General features: G+C 43.2%; 1 protein-coding gene across 1 annotated transcript in view; it reads left to right on the plus strand.

The window, feature by feature from the left end:
• The first annotated feature begins 4483 nt into the window (after nt 1-4483).
• Nucleotides 4484-21793, plus strand: part of LOC140430264 (intestinal mucin-like protein) — a 55695-nt gene continuing 38385 nt past the window's right edge. The window contains exons 1-6 of the mRNA XM_072517689.1: nt 4484-4538; nt 8213-8422; nt 9651-9860; nt 11159-11368; nt 15977-16164; nt 17368-17542. Coding sequence (XP_072373790.1) covers nt 4484-4538; nt 8213-8422; nt 9651-9860; nt 11159-11368; nt 15977-16164; nt 17368-17542 — 1048 coding nt within the window. The remainder of the gene's footprint in view (nt 4539-8212; nt 8423-9650; nt 9861-11158; nt 11369-15976; nt 16165-17367; nt 17543-21793) is intronic.

Here is a 21793-nt window from a genome sequence, read left to right on the forward strand (position 1 = left end):
CACAGTCAACGGAGAAATATTATCACCCGGTAAGTGTATCAGATATTGAACCTCTGATATAATCGCTCAACACACCATTAACCTGACTAGTCCTGTCTAGTATGTAGCATAATTGGCTGCAAAACCTGACTCACATTATTGATGCGAAGCTCCAGTCCTCTCCATTATATTGTTTGAAAAAAGGTGGATGTTCTTGTTAATGTTACACACATGTTTGGAAAAAGAGTTGCTTTTAAACTTGTCATCTCTCTATTTCCAAAGTGATGTGTCTGCTAAATAATTTTGGAAATGTCAGAATAGATGGTGGAAAAAGCGACATCTTTCTGCTCTCCACATCTGAAACTATTATTCCAGATTTCATATTCACAATCACATGGCATGAGTGAAAGATGCTAAATATTTCCACAGAGGATGCTCACTTCTGCTTGTTTCCCCAGTCGTGCTGACCAATAGAGAGTCCACATGCTGTCAATGGACTGTTGCTAAGCTGAATTCCAGGGATTGTGCTCGATCTTACATTTGGCATTTCCAGTATAAACTCTCGCCTGTACAAAAAGGCCACACAAATTCTGCAACTGTCTTTGCTTATTCCTTTGCTTTGGTTCGTTGAACAAAAAAATACCTGTGTTTAGTGACTGGATCAAAAATATCCATACGTTTGTACATTTCGACAATGAAATGAAGTTAGTCGTCAGGATGGGACGAGTTTTACTCTGTGGGCAAAAGCATTTCTGCTTTGCTCACTAATGTGTTTGGTCCTTAAGACATATTCTGAGCATGTATTTAGAACTTTAACTTTCTCCTTTAACTTGTTTGAACATTGCTCTGTCTGCATTTGTAAACCAAACACAAATATCAAAACGAAGAACCTGCAACATTATTCAAATACCAGGGATACGACTACAAGTAAGGCTGATGAAATATTGAGCTTCTAATATGGGCAGTTCTATTTTTCGTATCCATTACTTAAACAGATGTGTCTATTTTATCCCGTGTAAACATATAAACTTATTTTTAGCGCCTCAGTCTCAAATAATGAGATGCAGTCACCTCTATATTTATTTGTAATTAACTATAGTAAATGCTTGGATATTTGCCATGAGATGCCTAAAATCTTGTCATGCCCTTTGTCTTTCAGGGCAGGCTATCGTAACTTCAAGTAAATCAGGCGTCTGTAATTTCACTCTATGTACTAAGAGTTGTGAAATTTTGAAGTACAAGGGAACATGTCACACCACCAGAGCACCCAGCACTACACTCGAAACAACAACAACAGTAACAGTAACTCCCAGCACGACAGAAACAACAAGTTGCTCCTGCACAGTCAATGGAGAAATATTATCACCTGGTAAGTGTTTCATATATTGAAAATCTGATATAATCGCTCATCACACCAGAAACCTGACAGTCCTGTCTAGTATGTATTACAATTGGCTACAAAGCCTGACACACATTATTGATGTGAAACTCCATCATCTCATTTCATTTCATTTTTCATTTTCATTTCCATTACATTGTTTTGCACAAGTTGGACCTTCTTGTTTCATGTTACACACCTGTTTGGAGAACGAGTTGCTTTGAAACTTGCCATCTCCCCATTCCCCAGAGTGATCTGTCTGCTACACAAGTTTGTAAATGCCAGAAGATGCTCATCGAGAAATCGACATCTTCCTGTTCTCCACATCTGAAACTATTATCCCAGACTTCACATTCACAATCACATGGCAACTGTTCTCAACAATTCTCACCTCTGCTTGTTTCCTTGAGTCCCACTGACGAATTGAGAGACAACATGCTGTCAATGGACTGTTGCTAAACTGAATCCCAGCGATTGTGCTCGAATTTACATTTGACATTTGCAAAATAAATACTTGCATGTTCAAAAAGGACCCCACAAATCTTTCTTTGCTCATCCCTTTGCTCTGCTTCATTGATCAAACAAATATCTGTGTTTTATGACTGGATCAAACATGTCCATATATTTGTACGTTTGGACACTGAAATGAAATTGGTGTAAGAAGGGACACGTTTTACTCTGTGGGCACATATTCTGCTTTGCTCACTAATGTGTGAAGTGCTAATGGAACCATTTTTCAGCTCTATAACTTTTTCTTTTAACTTGTTTGAACATTGAACTCACTGCATTTATAAATCAAACACAAATATCAGAACAAAGAATTCACAACATTATTCAAATACCAGAGGTACGACTGCTGTTAGAGCTGATGAAATATTGAGCTTCTAATATCGGCAGTTCTATTTTTCATATCCATTACTTAACCAGATGTGTAAATTTATTCCCTTGAATCATACAAACTAATTCTGAGATCTTCAATCTCAAAATATGAGATGCTGTTACCTGTATATTTATGTGTAATTAAGCTTGTTAGGTGAATTGGACATTCTGAATTCTCCCTCAGTGTACCCGAACAGGCGGCCAAGATCTAATCACAGTAACTTCATTGCAGTGTTAATGTAAGCTCATTGTGACACTAATAAAGATTCTTATTAAAATATAGTAAATACCTGGATAATTGCCATGAGATGCCTAAAATATTATCATGCCTTTTGTCTTGCAGGACAGGCTATCGTAACTTCAAGTAAATCAGGCGTCTGTAATTTCACTCTATGTACGAAGAGCTGTGAAATTTTGAAGTACACCGGAAAATGTCACACCACCACAGCCCCCAGCACTACACTCGAACCAACAACAACAGTAACAGTGACTCCCAGCACGACAGAAACAACAAGTTGCTCCTGCACAGTCAACGGAGGAATATTATCACCTGGTAAGTGTGTCAGATATTGAAAATCTGATATAATCGCTCAACACACCAGAAACCTGACAGACCTGTCTACGATCTAGCATAATTGGCTGCAAAACCTGACTCGCATTATTGATGTGAAGCTCCAGTCCTTTCCATTATATTGTTTGAAATAAGGTGGATGTTCATGTCTCATGTTGCATATATTTTTGGAAAATATTTGCATTTAAACTTGCCATCTCCCTATTTCCCAAAGTGCTCGGTCCGCGACATAAGTTTGGAAATGTCAGAATAGACTGTGAAAAATCGACATATTCCTGCCCTCCAGGTCTGAAACTATTATCCCAGATTACAAATTCACAATCATATGGCAAGAATTAAAATGCTAAATATTTCCACAGAGGATGCTCACTTCAGCTTGTTTCCCCAGTCCCACTGACCAATAGAGAGACCACATGCTGTCAATGGACTGTTGCTAAACTGAATCCCAGCGATTGTGCTCGAATTTACATTTGACATTTGCAAAATAAATACTTGCATGATCAAAAAGGACCCCACAAATGTTTCTTTGCTCATCCCTTTTCTCTGCTTCATTGATCAAACAAATACCTGTGTTTTATGACTGGATCAAACATGTCCACATGTTTGTACGTTTGGATAATGAAATGAAATTAGTGTAAGGATGGACAAGTTTTACTCTGTGGGCACGTATTTCTGCTTTGCTCACTAATGTGTGAAGTGCTAATGGACCCACTCTGCAGCATTTTTCAGCTCTATAACTTTTTCTTTCAACTTATTTGAACATTGAACTCACTGCATTTATAAATCAAACACAAATATCAGAACAAAGAATTCACAACATTATTCAAATACCAGAGGTACGACTGCTGTTAGAGCTGATGAAATATTTATTTCTAATATAGGCAGTTCTATTTTTCATATCCATTACTTAACCAGATGTTTAAATTTATTCCCTTGAATCATACAAACTAATTCTTAGATCTTCAATCTCAAAATATGAGATGCTGTTACCTGTATATTTATGTGTAATTAAACTTGTTAGGCGAACTGGACATTCTGAATTCTCCCTGAGTGTACCCGAACAGGCGGCCAAGGTCTAATCACAGTAACTTCATTGCAGTGTTAATGTAAGCTCATTGTGACACTAATAAAGATTCTTATTAAAATATAGTAAATACCTGGATAATTGCCATGAGATGCCTAAAATATTATCATGCCTTTTGTCTTGCAGGACAGGCTATCGTAACTTCAAGTAAATCAGGCGTCTGTAATTTCACTCTATGTACGAAGAGCTGTGAAATTTTGAAGTACACCGGAAAGTGTCACACCACCACAGCACCCAGCACTACACTCGAACCAACAACAACAGTAACAGTAACTCCCAGCACGACAGAAACAACAAGTTGCTCCTGCACAGTCAACGGAGAAATATTGTCACCTGGTAAGTGTATCAAATATTGAAAATCTGATATAAACACTCATCACACCAGAAATCTGACAGTCCTATCTAGGATATAGCATAATTGGCAGCAAAATCTGACTCACATTATTGATGTGAAGCTCCAGTCCTCTCCACTATATTATTTGAAACAAGGTGGATATTCTTGTTAATGTTACATACATATTTGGAAAATATTTGCTTTTAAACTTGCCATCTCCCTATTTCCCAAAGTGATCTTCTGCGACACAATTTGGAAATGTCAGAGGTTGATCGTGGTGAAATCGACATCTTCCTGTTCCCCACATCTGAAAGTATTATCCCAGATTTCACATTCACCATCACATGGCAACAGTTGCTAATTACTTCCTCAACAATTCTCACCTCTGCTTGTTTCCTTGAGTCCCACTGACGTATTGAGAGACAACATGCTGTCAATGGACTGTTGCTAAACTGAATCCCAGTGATTGAGCTCAAATTTACATTTGACATTTCCAAAATAATCTATCTATAGCCTGTTCAAAATGGACCGACAAATCTGCAATTTTCTTTGTGCATCCCTTTGCTCTGCTTCATTGATCAAACAAATGCCTGTGTTTTATGACTGGATCAAACATGTCCATATGTTTGTACGTTTGGACAATGAAATGAAATTGGTGTAAGGAGGGACATGTTTAATCTCTGGGCATGTATTTCTGCTTTGTTCACTAATGTGTGAATTGCTAATAGACCCAGTCTGCAGCATCTACTTAGCTCTATAACTTTTTCTTTTAACTTGTTTGAACATTGCTGTCTGCATTTACAACCCAAACACAAATATCAGAACAAAGAATTCACAATATTATTCAAATACCCAGACTGCTATTAGAGCTGATGAAATATTGAGCTTCTAATTTCTGCAGTTCTATTTTTCATATCCGTTATTTAACCAAATGTGTCAATTTCTTCCCTTGAAATATACAAACTAATTCTTAGCTCTTCAATCTCAAACTATGAGATGCTGTTACCTGTATATTTATGTGTAATTAAACTTGTTAGGTGAATTGGACATTCTGAATTCTCCCTCAGTGTACCCGAACAGGCGGCAAGGGTCTAATCACAGTAACTTCATTGCAGTGTTAATGTCAGCCCACTTGTGACACTAATAAAGTTTCTTATTATAATATATTAAATACCTAGATAATTGCCATGCGATGCCTAAAATATCTTCATGCCTTTTGTCTTGCAGGACAGGCTATCGTAACTTCAAGTAAATCAGGCGTCTGTAATTTCACTCTATGTACGAAGAGCTGTGAAATTTTGAAGTACACCGGAAAATGTCACACCACCACAGCACCCAGCACTACACTCGAACCAACAACAACAGTAACAGTAACTCCCAGCACGACAGAAACAACAAGTTGCTCCTGCACAGTCAACGGAGAAATATTATCACCCGGTAAGTGTATCAGATATTGAACCTCTGATATAATCGCTCAACACACCATTAACCTGACTAGTCCTGTCTAGTATGTAGCATAATTGGCTGCAAAACCTGACTCACATTATTGATGCGAAGCTCCAGTCCTCTCCATTATATTGTTTGAAAAAAGGTGGATGTTCTTGTTAATGTTACATACATGTTTGGAAAAAGAGTTGCTTTTAAACTTGTCATCTCTCTATTTCCAAAGTGATGTGTCTGCTAAATAATTTTGGAAATGTCAGAATAGATGGTGGAAAAAGCGACATCTTTCTGCTCTCCACATCTGAAACTATTATTCCAGATTTCATATTCACAATCACATGGCATGAGTGAAAGATGCTAAATATTTCCACAGAGGATGCTCACTTCTGCTTGTTTCCCCAGTCCTGCTGACCAATAGAGAGTCCACATGCTGTCAATGGACTGTTGCTAAGCTGAATTCCAGGGATTGTGCTCGATCTTACATTTGGCATTTCCAGTATAAACTCTCGCCTGTACAAAAAGGCCACACAAATTCTGCAACTGTCTTTGCTTATTCCTTTGCTTTGGTTCGTTGAACAAAAAAATACCTGTGTTTAGTGACTGGATCAAAAATATCCATACGTTTGTACATTTCGACAATGAAATGAAGTTAGTCGTCAGGATGGGACGAGTTTTACTCTGTGGGCAAAAGCATTTCTGCTTTGCTCACTAATGTGTTTGGTCCTTAAGACATATTCTGAGCATGTATTTAGAACTTTAACTTTCTCCTTTAACTTGTTTGAACATTGCTCTGTCTGCATTTGTAAACCAAACACAAATATCAAAACGAAGAACCTGCAACATTATTCAAATACCAGGGATACGACTACAAGTAAGGCTGATGAAATATTGAGCTTCTAATATGGGCAGTTCTATTTTTCGTATCCATTACTTAAACAGATGTGTCTATTTTATCCCGTGTAAACATATAAACTTATTTTTAGCGCCTCAGTCTCAAATAATGAGATGCAGTCACCTCTATATTTATTTGTAATTAACTATAGTAAATGCTTGGATATTTGCCATGAGATGCCTAAAATCTTGTCATGCCCTTTGTCTTTCAGGGCAGGCTATCGTAACTTCAAGTAAATCAGGCGTCTGTAATTTCACTCTATGTACTAAGAGTTGTGAAATTTTGAAGTACAAGGGAACATGTCACACCACCAGAGCACCCAGCACTACACTCGAAACAACAACAACAGTAACAGTAACTCCCAGCACGACAGAAACAACAAGTTGCTCCTGCACAGTCAATGGAGAAATATTATCACCTGGTAAGTGTTTCATATATTGAAAATCTGATATAATCGCTCATCACACCAGAAACCTGACAGTCCTGTCTAGTATGTATTACAATTGGCTACAAAGCCTGACACACATTATTGATGTGAAACTCCATCATCTCATTTCATTTCATTTTTCATTTTCATTTCCATTACATTGTTTTGCACAAGTTGGACCTTCTTGTTTCATGTTACACACCTGTTTGGAGAACGAGTTGCTTTGAAACTTGCCATCTCCCCATTCCCCAGAGTGATCTGTCTGCTACACAAGTTTGTAAATGCCAGAAGATGCTCATCGAGAAATCGACATCTTCCTGTTCTCCACATCTGAAACTATTATCCCAGACTTCACATTCACAATCACATGGCAACTGTTCTCAACAATTCTCACCTCTGCTTGTTTCCTTGAGTCCCACTGACGAATTGAGAGACAACATGCTGTCAATGGACTGTTGCTAAACTGAATCCCAGCGATTGTGCTCGAATTTACATTTGACATTTGCAAAATAAATACTTGCATGTTCAAAAAGGACCCCACAAATCTTTCTTTGCTCGTCCCTTTGCTCTGCTTCATTGATCAAACAAATATCTGTGTTTTATGACTGGATCAAACATGTCCATATATTTGTACGTTTGGACACTGAAATGAAATTGGTGTAAGAAGGGACACGTTTTACTCTGTGGGCACATATTCTGCTTTGCTCACTAATGTGTGAAGTGCTAATGGAACCATTTTTCAGCTCTATAACTTTTTCTTTTAACGTGTTTGAACATTGAACTCACTGCATTTATAAATCAAACACAAATATCAGAACAAAGAATTCACAACATTATTCAAATACCAGAGGTACGACTGCTGTTAGAGCTGATGAAATATTGAGCTTCTAATATAGGCAGTTCTATTTTTCATATCCATTACTTAACCAGATGTGTAAATTTATTCCCTTGAATCATACAAACTAATTCTGAGATCTTCAATCTCAAAATATGAGATGCTGTTACCTGTATATTTATGTGTAATTAAGCTTGTTAGGTGAATTGGACATTCTGAATTCTCCCTCAGTGTACCCGAACAGGCGGCCAAGATCTAATCACAGTAACTTCATTGCAGTGTTAATGTAAGCTCATTGTGACACTAATAAAGATTCTTATTAAAATATAGTAAATACCTGGATAATTGCCATGAGATGCCTAAAATATTATCATGCCTTTTGTCTTGCAGGACAGGCTATCGTAACTTCAAGTAAATCAGGCGTCTGTAATTTCACTCTATGTACGAAGAGCTGTGAAATTTTGAAGTACACCGGAAAATGTCACACCACCACAGCACCCAGCACTACACTCGAAACAACAACAACAGTAACAGTAACTCCCAGCACGACAGAAACAACAAGTTGCTCCTGCACAGTCAACGGAGAAATATTATCACCTGGTAAGTGTGTCAGATATTGAAAATCTGATATAATCGCTCAACACACCAGAAACCTGACAGACCTGTCTACGATCTAGCATAATTGGCTGCAAAACCTGACTCGCATTATTGATGTGAAGCTCCAGTCCTTTCCATTATATTGTTTGAAATAAGGTGGATGTTCATGTCTCATGTTGCATATATTTTTGGAAAATATTTGCATTCAAACTTGCCATCTCCCTATTTCCCAAAGTGCTCGGTCCGCGACATAAGTTTGGAAATGTCAGAATAGACTGTGAAAAATCGACATATTCCTGCCCTCCAGGTCTGAAACTATTATCCCAGATTACAAATTCACAATCATATGGCAAGAATTAAAATGCTAAATATTTCCACAGAGGATGCTCACTTCAGCTTGTTTCCCCAGTCCCACTGACCAATAGAGAGACCACATGCTGTCAATGGACTGTTGCTAAACTGAATCCCAGCGATTGTGCTCGAATTTACATTTGACATTTGCAAAATAAATACTTGCATGATCAAAAAGGACCCCACAAATGTTTCTTTGCTCATCCCTTTTCTCTGCTTCATTGATCAAACAAATACCTGTGTTTTATGACTGGATCAAACATGTCCACATGTTTGTACGTTTGGATAATGAAATGAAATTAGTGTAAGGATGAACAAGTTTTACTCTGTGGGCACGTATTTCTGCTTTGCTCACTAATGTGTGAAGTGCTAATGGACCCACTCTGCAGCATTTTTCAGCTCTATAACTTTTTCTTTCAACTTATTTGAACATTGAACTCACTGCATTTATAAATCAAACACAAATATCAGAACAAAGAATTCACAACATTATTCAAATACCAGAGGTACGACTGCTGTTAGAGCTGATGAAATATTTATTTCTAATATAGGCAGTTCTATTTTTCATATCCATTACTTAACCAGATGTTTAAATTTATTCCCTTGAATCATACAAACTAATTCTTAGATCTTCAATCTCAAAATATGAGATGCTGTTACCTGTATATTTATGTGTAATTAAGCTTGTTAGGCGAACTGGACATTCTGAATTCTCCCTGAGTGTACCCGAACAGGCGGCCAAGGTCTAATCACAGTAACTTCATTGCAGTGTTAATGTAAGCTCATTGTGACACTAATAAAGATTCTTATTAAAATATAGTAAATACCTGGATAATTGCCATGAGATGCCTAAAATATTATCATGCCTTTTGTCTTGCAGGACAGGCTATCGTAACTTCAAGTAAATCAGGCGTCTGTAATTTCACTCTATGTACGAAGAGCTGTGAAATTTTGAAGTACACCGGAAAGTGTCACACCACCACAGCACCCAGCACTACACTCGAACCAACAACAACAGTAACAGTAACTCCCAGCACGACAGAAACAACAAGTTGCTCCTGCACAGTCAACGGAGAAATATTATCACCCGGTAAGTGTATCAGATATTGAAAATCTGATATAATCACTCATCACACCAGAAAACTGACAGTCCTGTCTAGGATGTAGCATAATTGGCTGCAAAACCTGACTCACATTATTGATGCGAAGCTCCAGTCCTCTCCATGATATTGTTTGAAAAAAGGTGGATGTTCTTATTTAATGTTGCATCCATGTTTGGAAAAAGAGTTGCTTTTAAACTTGCCATCTCCCTATTTCCAAAGTGATGTGTCTGCTGCATAAGTTTGGAAATGTCAGAATAGATGGTGGAAAAATCGACATCTTCCTGATGTCCACATCAGAAACTATTCTTCCAGATTTCACATTCACAATCTCATGGCAAGAGGTAAAGATGCGAAATATTTCCACAGAGGATGCTCACTTCAGCTTGTTTCCCCAGTCGCACTGACCAATAGAGAGACCACGTGCTGTCAATGGACTGTTGCTGAACTGAATTCCAGGGATTATGCGCATATTTACATTTGGCATTTCCATTATAATCTCTCGCCTGTACAAAAAGGAGCACACAAATTCTGCAACTGTCTTTGCTTATTACTTTGCTCTGGTTCATTGAACACAAAAATACCTGTGTTTAGTGACTGGATCAGTATGTACCTAGTATGTATCACAATTGACTGCAATGATTCACCCAGATTGAGGCTCCAGTTCACTGCATAACAGTTGAACTCCATTTGAAAATTCACCAAAACAATACAAACAATACAATGAGAATTTTGTATATTTAATTTCTCAGCCCTATGCTGTGCTTCATTTATTAAAACACATCTCGGTATTGTGAGGCTGTATCAAACATTTCCACATGTCTGTTTGTTTGGGCAGGGAAACAATATTCATTTTAATATTGCTGTACATTTTACTGTGTCTGCTCATTTTTCTGTGTTGCTCCCATTTGTGTTTTGCAATAATGGACCGACTGTACACAATACATTTTGCTCTTTACCACTCTCATTTACCTTGATTCAACATTGTTCTGTCTGCATTTATTAACTAAACTCAAACACCAGCATGAAGAATTCACAACATATTTCAAATACAATATTGATGAATGTGATAAGACCTAATGAAATATTGAGCGTCTAATATTGGCAGTTATATTTTCCATATCCATGACTATTAACTTATATCCTCTTTCTTTATTCCATCCAGCTATGTTCTCAGCATTTAAATCTCAAAACAAGACACAATGTCAACGGTATACTTAAGTGTCGATGAATATAATAGCTGTCTAAAGAATTGTCACGAGATGCCTAAAATACTTTTGTCTTGCAGGACAGGCTATCATAACTTCAAGTAAATCAGGCGTCTGTAATTTCACTCTCTGCACCAAGAGCTGTGAAATTTTGAAGTACACCGGAAAATGTCACACCACCACAGCACCCAGCACTACACTCGAAACAACAACAACAGTAACAGTAACTCCCAGCACGACAGAAACAACAAGTTGCTCCTGCATAGTCAATGGAAAAATATTATCACCCGGTAAGTATGAGGTATTGAAAATCTGGAGTTCTTAGGACAGCACAGTGGTCCAGTGGCTATCAGTGCTGCTTCACAGCGCCAGGGTCCCGGGGTCAATTCTGCTTGGGCCACTATGTGGAGTTTCTACGTTCTCCCCGTGTCTGCATGCATTTCCACCGGGTGCTCGGGTTTCCTGCGACAGTCCAATGATTTGGAGTTTAAGTGGACTGGCCTTGCTAGATTGCCCCTTATTGCCCATAGATATGCAGGTTGGGTGGGGTTGCAGGGATAAGGGCAGGGGACTGGGCGGTAGGTTCAGGGTAGGTGCAGACTCAACGGGCCGAATGGCCTCCTTCTGCACAGTAGTAATTCTATGGTTCTATGAGCTTACAATTTTCAGTTTGGGATGTTCAGCGCTTTTAATATGGAAATATTTAACTGGAGAGGCAAAGTTATGTTGGGCCATTGGTAGTTTCAATTTTATTTTCCATATATGCTGTAGTTAAGACTCATTATTTCCAATTTCGATCTTCTTTAGCACTCCCACAATCTACGCAAGTTGCATTGTGCTTGGTGAAATACTGTGGTGCCCTTGCTCATTGCCTGATTTGCAGTTATTTCATCTCCAAAGTGAGAATTTCTTAAACAATTAAATTCTGAAGTGAACAATGTTGTATCAAATTATTTGGGATTTACAGGTGGATATTTTCCCGGTTCATGGTTACTCTGTCATACTGTAGCATCATAGTGGTTAGTGCTTCACAGCTCCAGGGTCCCAGGTTCGATTCCCGGCTTGGGTCACTGTCTGTGCAGAGTCTGCACGTTCTCCCCATGTCTGCGTGGGTCTCCTCCGGGTGCTCCGGTTTCCTCCCACAGTCCAAAGATGTGCAGGTTCGGTGGATTGGCCATGCTAAATTGTCCTTAGTGTGCAAATAGGTTGGGTTACTGGGTTACGGGGATAGGGTAGAGGTGTGGGCTTAGATAGGGTGCTCTTTCCAAGGGCTGGTTCCAACTCGATGGGCCGAATGGCCTCCTTCTGCACTGTAAATTCAATGATTCTATGACACGGGTGGGGGATGGTGGGTGGGTGGGATGGGATGTGAGGGTGTGAAGACAGATGAAGCCATGTCCCCAATGTGAGAATCAGGGCCTCCCTGGTCCTCTGGGCATGTCTGACTCTCGCCACCACCTGTCCTCCACGCCCCGGCTAGTCCCATGGGGCCTCGGCAGGTTTGTCCTCCAGCCCTTCCTGCAATGGCTTCTCCTCACCTTCCTCCCTGAAGGTGGCTGCATGTTCCTCCTCTTCCACCTCCAACATGTCACCCCCCCCCCCCCCCCCCCCCCCGCTGTGCCAGGTTGTAGAGGGCACAGCAGACCATTACAAAGCCCCAAGCAGGTGAGTCAGGGGGATGTACTGCTGTGCACCACCGGAGTGATCAAAGCATCGGAACCGCATTTTCAGCAGCCAATGCAACGCTCAGTGACAGCCCAGGTGGTCATATGAAATGAAATGAAAATGAAAATTGCTTATTGTCACAAGTAGGCTTCAAATGAAGTTACTGTGAAAAGCCCCTAGTCGCCACATTCCAGCGCCTGTTCGGGGAGGCTGTTACGGGAATTGAACCGTGCTGCTGGCCTGCCTTAAAAGCCAGCGATTTAGCCCTGTGCTAAACAGCCCCATCACGGGCCTCATTATATCAGGTCTCCATATTGGTCTCCGGCCTCCGTACTGCATATCAGCCAGGCCCTAAGCGGGTACCCCTTATCCCCCAAGAGCCAACCGGTCACCCTGCGGTGTCCCTCGACGACGCTGGGGGTCTCAAACTGCCCCAGGATGTACACTCCCCGGGAAGCGTGCACATATGTGCATGATCTCAGGTGATGGCCGCACACGAGTTCAATGTTCAGGGAGTGGATCCCCTTCCTGTTAATGAAGGGTGTTCCCAGACTGCCCGATGCATGCAAGACGACTTACGTGCTATCTATCACCCGCTGAACCTGGGGCATTCCGGTGATGGTGGAGAATCCTGCTGCCCTTGCATCTTGTTGTGCTTCATCCAGGTCAAAGTTTATGTAGTGTGCTACCCGGACAAACATGGCATCCGCGACTTCACGGATGCACATGTGGGCAATGGTTGGGATATGCCACACAAGTCTCCGCTTGAGCCCTGGAATGATCCCGAAGCGTAGATATTCAGGGCTGCATTGACCTTGATGGGCACTGGGAGCAGGTGTCCTCCTCCTCCATGTGGTGCCAAGTTCACAAGGACATGGCACAGATACTGTGTTGTCTTCTTGTTGAGGCGGAGCCTTCTACGTGCAGCACATGCTGTCCATCATCTGTTCAAAAGACCAGCGACGCCTGTACACCTTGGGCCATCGCTGGGTCCCTCCCCAGCCTGATGTGTGGCCGGGTCCTCAGGGTGTAGGGTAGGGCCCTGCACATGGGCCGCCGCCTCGAGCCGCTGGCGACACTGCTGCCGCTGCCTTTTTTGGAGTCTGTCCACCTGGCCTGCCAGCAACATCACGATGGCAGCTTCCACAATATTATCCATAATGTGATATCTGTAAGGAATTGGAGAAGGGTGTGACAGTGACGAACAGTTATGGCTTCCATTCCAGGGCTCACGGAACCCCAGTCCTCCCCACCCTCAGATCCCCTGCCAACACTCCGAGTGCCATCCAACCCATCCTGCACATGCACCCCCGGCCGCAACAGGGTCCCCTGGGCACTGGACCCAAAACCCCAGGCACCTGCTGGGAACGTTACCTGGACCTGCCGCTGGTTCTCTCCCCAGTCCTAGGTGTTAGAATGTTGGCTGCTGCCTCTGTGGTGTTGATGCTTCCGGAGTTCAGCCAGGTTTCCTGGTCTCTCAGATTGATTGGGATGCTAGGCACTAACAACCACCTGCGACATGGCATGTGTACCTACAGTGATCCACTTGGGAGCTGCTCACATTACTAGAATTGCGAATTCCCTATCAACAATAGTCTTTAGCTGTGCGGCCCGCAGCCACCATGGTCAGTGGGAGTTGAAGTGACCTTAACCATATTACCACGGACTGGGCTCTATCCCGGGAGTGTTCAGTGGGACGGCCGGGCAGAAGCTAGAGCTACCCCTGTTATGGATATACAAGATCTGGGGGGGTGGCATGCTGGACCCATGGGCACAGCACACCTCCCAGTCCAGGGGCAAACCCCCGCAACAATGACAGCCCACCCTCCGACCCAGCCTGTCCCCCCTGAGAGGATCCCCACCCCCTCGAGCAGTGGGGCAGTGGCCTTGGTGTCCCCCGGTCTGACTGCCCGATTTCGAAGATGACTACTCACCTCCTTGCATCCTGCAGCAGCCATTCCTCTAGCTTCACGTTTTTAGGTGTACTGAACACCTGACCACTCACTGGGGAGGTGATGATATCACGGGAGGCCATTCGCTAGGGGGTCCTTCCCATGAATGGGATGGAAACTGATCTGAATTGGTGATCATTGCTTCCTCCCCATGCCGAGGCGGGATCCACATCTCGCCAAAGGGAGTGGGCTGGTTAGATCAGAAACCGATTGGTGCCCGGCGTGGTTCCTGATTTCGGCCCCTCCTGCTATCTAGCTGGCCCACTTGTTCTCTTGCCTGTCACAATTTTGCCGGAGATTGTGTCCCTAGTCTCCCACACTGAGAAACATTCAGGCTAAGAATGGTTGCAATAACTGAACACCCAATCGTATCTCTCATCCCAATGTGGAAGGACAAGCACTTCACAGACAGCACCTCAGAATTGTACACCCCTGGGGACAGGTTGGAACATGAGTGGGGGCCATAAAACGGTACAATGCCATGGCCTACTTGACTGCCATTGAATTTTACACAAGGGTGGGCAGGTGGCATATGGTGGCCTATCTGTGGGCCTGTTATTGCTCTTAAGTATCCAATTAATGGCCAGCTAATGGCCTCTCCCCACCCCCTCCTCTCCATGCCAGGCAGAGGCCCAGGCCATGTGTGATGCCAGGCAGCTTTAACAACTTGAGTTTGTGTTGGGGAAAGGGGACCCTTTCCTCAGCCCTTCAGGGGTCTTCCAAAGGTCTCATCGCCACCACTCCCCTGCCCACATTTCCCTTCATCCCTGCCTGTTCATCACAGTCCCAATTCCGTCATTCGTTGCTTACCAGCCTGGCCTTGGTGAGGCCCCGCCCATATACCAACACATCTCGTTCCAGTGACAATAACTTTTGGGGTCTGGATGCAGTCCCAACAGTGGCTACCACCCTCAGTCGTGCTGCTGGCATTTGAGAGCTGACAGCCCTCTGATTGACCAGCAGCTGTTGAAGGCAGGACTTCCTCCCAAGAAGTCTCACTTGAGCCACTTAGCAACCCACTGACCTTTGAATGCCTATTTGGGAAGCTGTCAGATCAGGAGCAAGTAAGCCTCTGACATTTCTGCCTTGGATGGCAGGAATCCCAGCTGAGAGTGAAATTCCAGCCACTGTTTGTGGAATTCCTGGTGTAAACCTATAACCTAAGATTCATGTTGCAATAGTGAAATGCAAGATTTGACAGTATACCTTTTAACTAATCAGTGAACTAATGTAATCATTCCAAACTTACAAGTGAATATTTCTATTTGCATTTCTTTCCAGGAGAGATAGTATACAATTCCACAGACAAGGCAGGCTGGTGTTTTTCTGCATTCTGTTCGAAGAACTGTAAAATTGTGAAGCACGTGGAACCGTGTGGAAGCACCACATTATCTCTGCCAAGCACACAGGCATCCATAACAACAGCAGCACCGCCACAAGGCTGCCCAGCTCTGCACCCTCCAAGAAGTGTAAGTAGCGGACATGCCAGTCATAATGACCTATCTATAATCCATATCAATCCTTCATTCATAAATTTATCTTGGAAAAAGTTAGGAGTAATTAAGATTGTTATTTGAGTCAGTGGGTGATTGGGGAGTGTTATTTTTCAGGGAATTTTAGGCGATACTAAGAGAGGGAAATGAAGTGTGTGGAGTGATTGAGATTGGTGCAATGTAAGATTTCAGTTTCCCAACAGCAGGTTGAAATGCAGAGATGAAGTCAGCGACATGTTAGCAGCCTCATGCTGTCATTGGCAGGTTCCTACTTATAATACATTTGCATGCCATGAATACTCGTTGGTGTAAAACTGTTATAATGAAGTGGTACCTTCAGCATAAAGTCAGCGGCGCACGGGAATCTCGTTGTACTCTGTTTATATTTGTTTCATGGTCGTATGAACCAACTGGCTTTGTGAGGTTGTGTCTGAGGTCAGTGGTTTTCCTGGTTGGACGTGTGGCACAAGGGAGGGGAGCAGGAGGATGGCAGCTTTTGTGGAATCCCAGGGCCAGTAAGGGTCAGTCAGTGGTGAAGGGGGAGGACAAAGGGAGGAAGCAAAGGCGTGGAGAAGTGAAGTAGAAAGGGCGTAATGGTGGGAGGTAATTAAGACACTCAGTCAAGGTAGGAAATAAGGGGCTTATAGTGAGGCGTCAGTACTGTCCATTTACTTAAGAGATCCCCCCCCCCCACGCACACAGCTTGTGCCAGGGGACATTGTCAGGCCCTAGAGGGTATTGCATGGGCGGGTGCTGCATGTGTGTGTGGTGATGGGGGAGAGCGGACATTGGGGGATGGGATGCCAGTGATGAATGTGGGGAGGTGGGGGGTAGCAGCAATGAAGTTTCAGGGTGGAGGGGGCGGGGAGAGCCCCCAAGATGCAGGATGGGCGCTCGTTAGGGCACCCTTTAAAGATGGTGCCCCGATACGTTTGGAGCCGCCTCTTGGCTCTAAGAGGCCCCGCCCCACCAGAATGATGTGTAAACCACGCTCACACTTTTCTTTTGGCAAAGGCGCTCCAAATTCCATGAGAAATACCCCTGATGCCATTGCTGGTATTCACACCGTTTTTCTCGCTGGAACTGACACTTTGCTATTTTTGATAAGGTTCCATCCTATGTTACTCAAGTCGTATTTTTAAAAATTGAATATTTGCCTTTTGTCTCCACAAACCACAGGTGAATGAAACTTGGATGCTTGCCAATTGTACAATAGGAATCTGTACAGGGAACAATACTGTTTCTGTGATGCCACTGAAATGTCCACATATCACTCCTGTTACCTGTCAAAGTGGAATGAAACCCAAAAAGATCTATGACCAATCTGGCTGTTGCTATCATTTTGAGTGTGAATGTGAGTATTGGCAAAATACTTCAATTGCCAAAATTAAAATAGTGATGTCAAGGACACAGAGGTGAAACATATTGCGGCAGCAACTTGTGGTTCTCTGTTCCACAGCATAAATTGCCACTACCTGCAATACAAAATTCTTAATATTTAATAATTCATTACAAAAAGGTATAGCTAATGTAATTCCTATATTTGAGAAAGGGGACAGAATATGTCCACAGAATTATAGCCCAATCAGCTTTATAGCAGAGGCAGGAAAGATATGTCAGCGTACTTGCGATAATAATAAAGATTATTGTTATTATTATAAGGTGACCCTTACTATCGAAGAGAATGAAAGAACATCTCAACATGAGAAATATAATAATGAATAGTCAGCATGGATTTCAAAGCAGAAAATCTTGCTTAACCAACTTGATTGAATTTTTTTGAGCAGAAAGCAGACAGTAGACAGTGGTACAGCGGTAGATACAGGGAGGATTTTCCCACCATTCTTGCCAGCGGGATCTTCTGGCCCGCCAACAGCGAACCCCTTTGCAGGTATCCCGACGGCAGAAGGTGGATTCAATGGGAAAATCCATTGACAGCGGCGGGACCCAAAGACCCCACCACCAGTCAATAGCGGGCCACCTCCTGCCACCAAGAAAAACATCGTGGAGGGGGGGTGTAGAATAACCCGTCCTGTAATTTATCTGCATTATTAGAAGGCTTTTGATAAGGTGCCCCATATTAAACTAATGAATAAGATCAGAGAATGTGGAGTTAGAGGGCAAGTGACAGGATTTCTAGCTGGTTTAATGGCAGAAAGTGAGAGTAAAGGGTAGTTATACAGAGTGTCAGAAGGTGGGAAGTGGTTTTCTGCAAGGATCAGTGCTGGGACCATGACTGTTCACAGTTTACATTAACAGTTTGGGCTTTGGAATCAAAATTTCTAAATTTGGAGATGATACTAAATTGGGATAGGAGGGAGTTAATACTGAGGATTTTGGCAACAAGTCACAGGTAGACATTAATAAACTTATTAGAAACACTGCAGCAGCTTCAACTACCAGAGGATGCAGGAGTTATTGGAGCTTTCACTAACGCCAGCGTACGCCTGCAAGAACCCCTGTTGTAGTCACAGACCAGTTGAGAATTGAGGGAATGAAATATCTTACTGTTGATGAATCTCACTGGCTGGTTAGTCGGTGCATTGATGACCACATGGGTGCAATCGATGACACCCTGCCCCTGGGGAAATTCAGCGATAGAGGTGACCCTCTGTGCCAGCAAAGCCCCATGACTGGAATTGAAAACACTATCCAGCCTACGCAAATAGAACATCAGTGACCCAGGAGATGCAATGGTGTGAATCCTTTTGAAAGATACCACCACAGCCTGTTGTTGCTCCTTGGAAGGAACAAGAGGTTAAGAAGTTCAAAGCCATAGTGTCTTATTAGCTGGGCATAATGAACAGTTCTGCGAGGTGTGAGATCTTCTGTATGAGGCATGAATCTCATGATTAAGTGCCTGGATATTTGCAGTCTCATGGCGCACTGGTCCTCTAACATGTCCAGGTAGCTCCACCTTCAGTGGTGCAGCCTAGATTGAAAATATAGATTCTAGTGTCTTCCTGCCCCTCTCCTTTCTCTTCTGCCCTCCTCATGCCCAGATCTCTGCTCTCCTGCTAAGGATGTTGCTCCCAATTGTGTCTGGAAGCCTTGCCCACTCTTATAGCCCCACAATGTCAGGAGGGTGATAACCCTTGGATTGCCCAAGTGCTTAGTGATCACTCTTCTTGCAACTTGCGCTTACCTGATAGCATCTGTGTGACAATGGACTACTCATCATTTGTCCCTTTTATGCATCCAACACATTTGTAGGGGTTGCCTGTTGAGTATCTGTCTCCATGACCCAGGGTGTAAAGTGTGAGCATGGCCACCAAAGAGCTTTCAGTAAACTCTAATGACCTTAATTGGGCTTATTAATGTAGAGAACAAGTTCTCAAGAATGTCCACCTCCCACCCTGATGATGCTCGCCAACAGTGGGAATGGTGACGAGAAACATGCACACTGGCCAATATTTTTTCAACAGTCCACTTAAAAATCTTGCCTCCAAAATTCTCTCACTAATGCAAAATTGAAAGATCAACATTTGATGTAATGTTTGCATCATATTTTTCTTCTGTTGAAAAATAATCAAATGCACAAATCCTTGAATCCCTTGGCTGACAGGAGAGGGATAGGAGCAAGAAACATGTGTTAGCTACATTAACACCTGAGAGAGGCAGCAATACCACCTGCTCTCTTTCTTCATTTCCTGAGAGCAAAGCAGCAGTTTCCAACAGCTGTTTTCTCAGAACATAGCCAGAAAATTCATAAGAAAGCAGATTAGCATGTTAATTAAGAAATCTTTGCACACTCTACCTTGCTTGATTATTCTTTAACTCCGATCTTAGAAGCCTTCTTCTTACTGCATTCATAGATTCATAGAATCACTATAGTGCAGAAGGAGGCCATTTGGCCCATTGAGTCTGTACCCACCCTCTGAAAGAGCACCCTACCTAGGCCTACATCTCCACCCTATCCCCGTAACTCAATAACTCCACCTAACCTTTTGGGCACTAAGGGTCAATTTAGCATGGCTAATCCACCTAACCTGCACATCTTTGGACTGTGGGTGGAAACCCACACAGATATGGGGAGATCGTGCAAACTCCACAGAGATAGTCACCCAAGGTCAGAACCGAACCAGGCTCCCTGCTGCTGTGAGGCAACAGTGCTAACCACCGTGCCACCGTGCCACCCTTAATATAACATTTTCCCATTTCTTTTTTTTAAAATAATATTTAATCAAGGTATTTGAAAATGTTTGTAACAAAAACAATGACATCAACATGGTAAAATAAACATTTCCCCCCCAGCCCAATCTTCACACACCTCAACCATACAACAACAATCCGCCCCCCTCCCCCCCCTTGGAATACTGCATCTGCTGGCATTTGTAATGTTCCCCGGGAAAATTACCCGGGCTGCCACCTCCGGGAGAACCCTAACATTGACCCTCTTAAGGCAAACTTTATTTTCTCAAGACTGAGAAACCCAGCCATGTCACTAACCCAGGTCTCTACATTCGGGGGCTTCAAGTCCCTCTACAATATAAGATCCGTCTCCGGGCTACCAGGGAAGCAAAGGCCAGGACGTCGGCCTCTTTCGCCCCCTGAAAACTCGGATCTTCCGACACTCCAAAGATCGCTACCTCTGGACTCGGCACCACCCGTGTTTTTAGCACCGTGGACATTGCCTTAGCAAAACCCCTGCCAAAACCCTCTAAGCTTCGGGCATGCCCAAAACATGTGGACATGATTTGCTGGGCTTCCCGCGCACCTCGCAAACCTATCTTCTACCCCGAAAACCTGCTCATCCTAGCCACTGTCATGTGTGCCCGGTGGACTACCTTAAATTGTATCAGGCTAAGCCTGGCGCACAATGAGGAGGTATTAACCCTGCTTAGGGCATCCGCCCATAGTCCCGCCTCTATCTCTCCTCCTAGCTCGTCCTCCCACTTGCCCTTAAGCTCCTCTACCGGAGTTTCCTCCACCTCCGAAGACTCCTGGTAAATATCCGATACCGTCCCCTCTCCCACCCAGGTATTGGAACCTGCACTATCCTGTAACCCCCATGGTGGCAGCAGCGGAAAGGCCGGCACCTGTTTTCTCAGGAAGTCGCGCACCTGCAAATACCTAAAACCATTCCCTGCTGGCAATTTAAATTTATCCTCCAAAGCTTTCAAGCTGGGAAAGCTCCCATCTATAAATAGATCCCCCATACTTCTAATTCTTGCCCTCTGACAATTCCGGAACCCACCATCTAATCTACCCGGTACAAACCTGTAGTTGTTATAAATCGGGGTCCAAATCGATGCTCCCTCCACTCTCTTATATCTCCTCCACTGCCCCCAGATCCTCAGAGCCGCCACTACTACCGGACTTATGGAGTATCGGACCGGTGAGAACGGCAGAGGTGCCGTTACCAATGCTCCCAGACTGGTGTCTTTGCATGACGCCTCCTCCATCCGCTCCCATGCCGACCCCTCCCCCGCTACCCACTTCCTGATCATGGCTATATTAGCCGCCCAGTAGTAATTGCAGAGGTTCGGCAACACCAACCCACCCTCCCCCCGACTGCACGCCAGCAACACTTTCTGCACTCACGGGGTTTTACTCGCCCACACAAAGCCTAAAATAATCTTATTCACCCACTTGAATAAGGCCT

Source organism: Scyliorhinus torazame, chromosome 10 (genome assembly GCF_047496885.1).
Source record: "Scyliorhinus torazame isolate Kashiwa2021f chromosome 10, sScyTor2.1, whole genome shotgun sequence".
Taxonomy (NCBI): domain Eukaryota; kingdom Metazoa; phylum Chordata; class Chondrichthyes; order Carcharhiniformes; family Scyliorhinidae; genus Scyliorhinus; species Scyliorhinus torazame.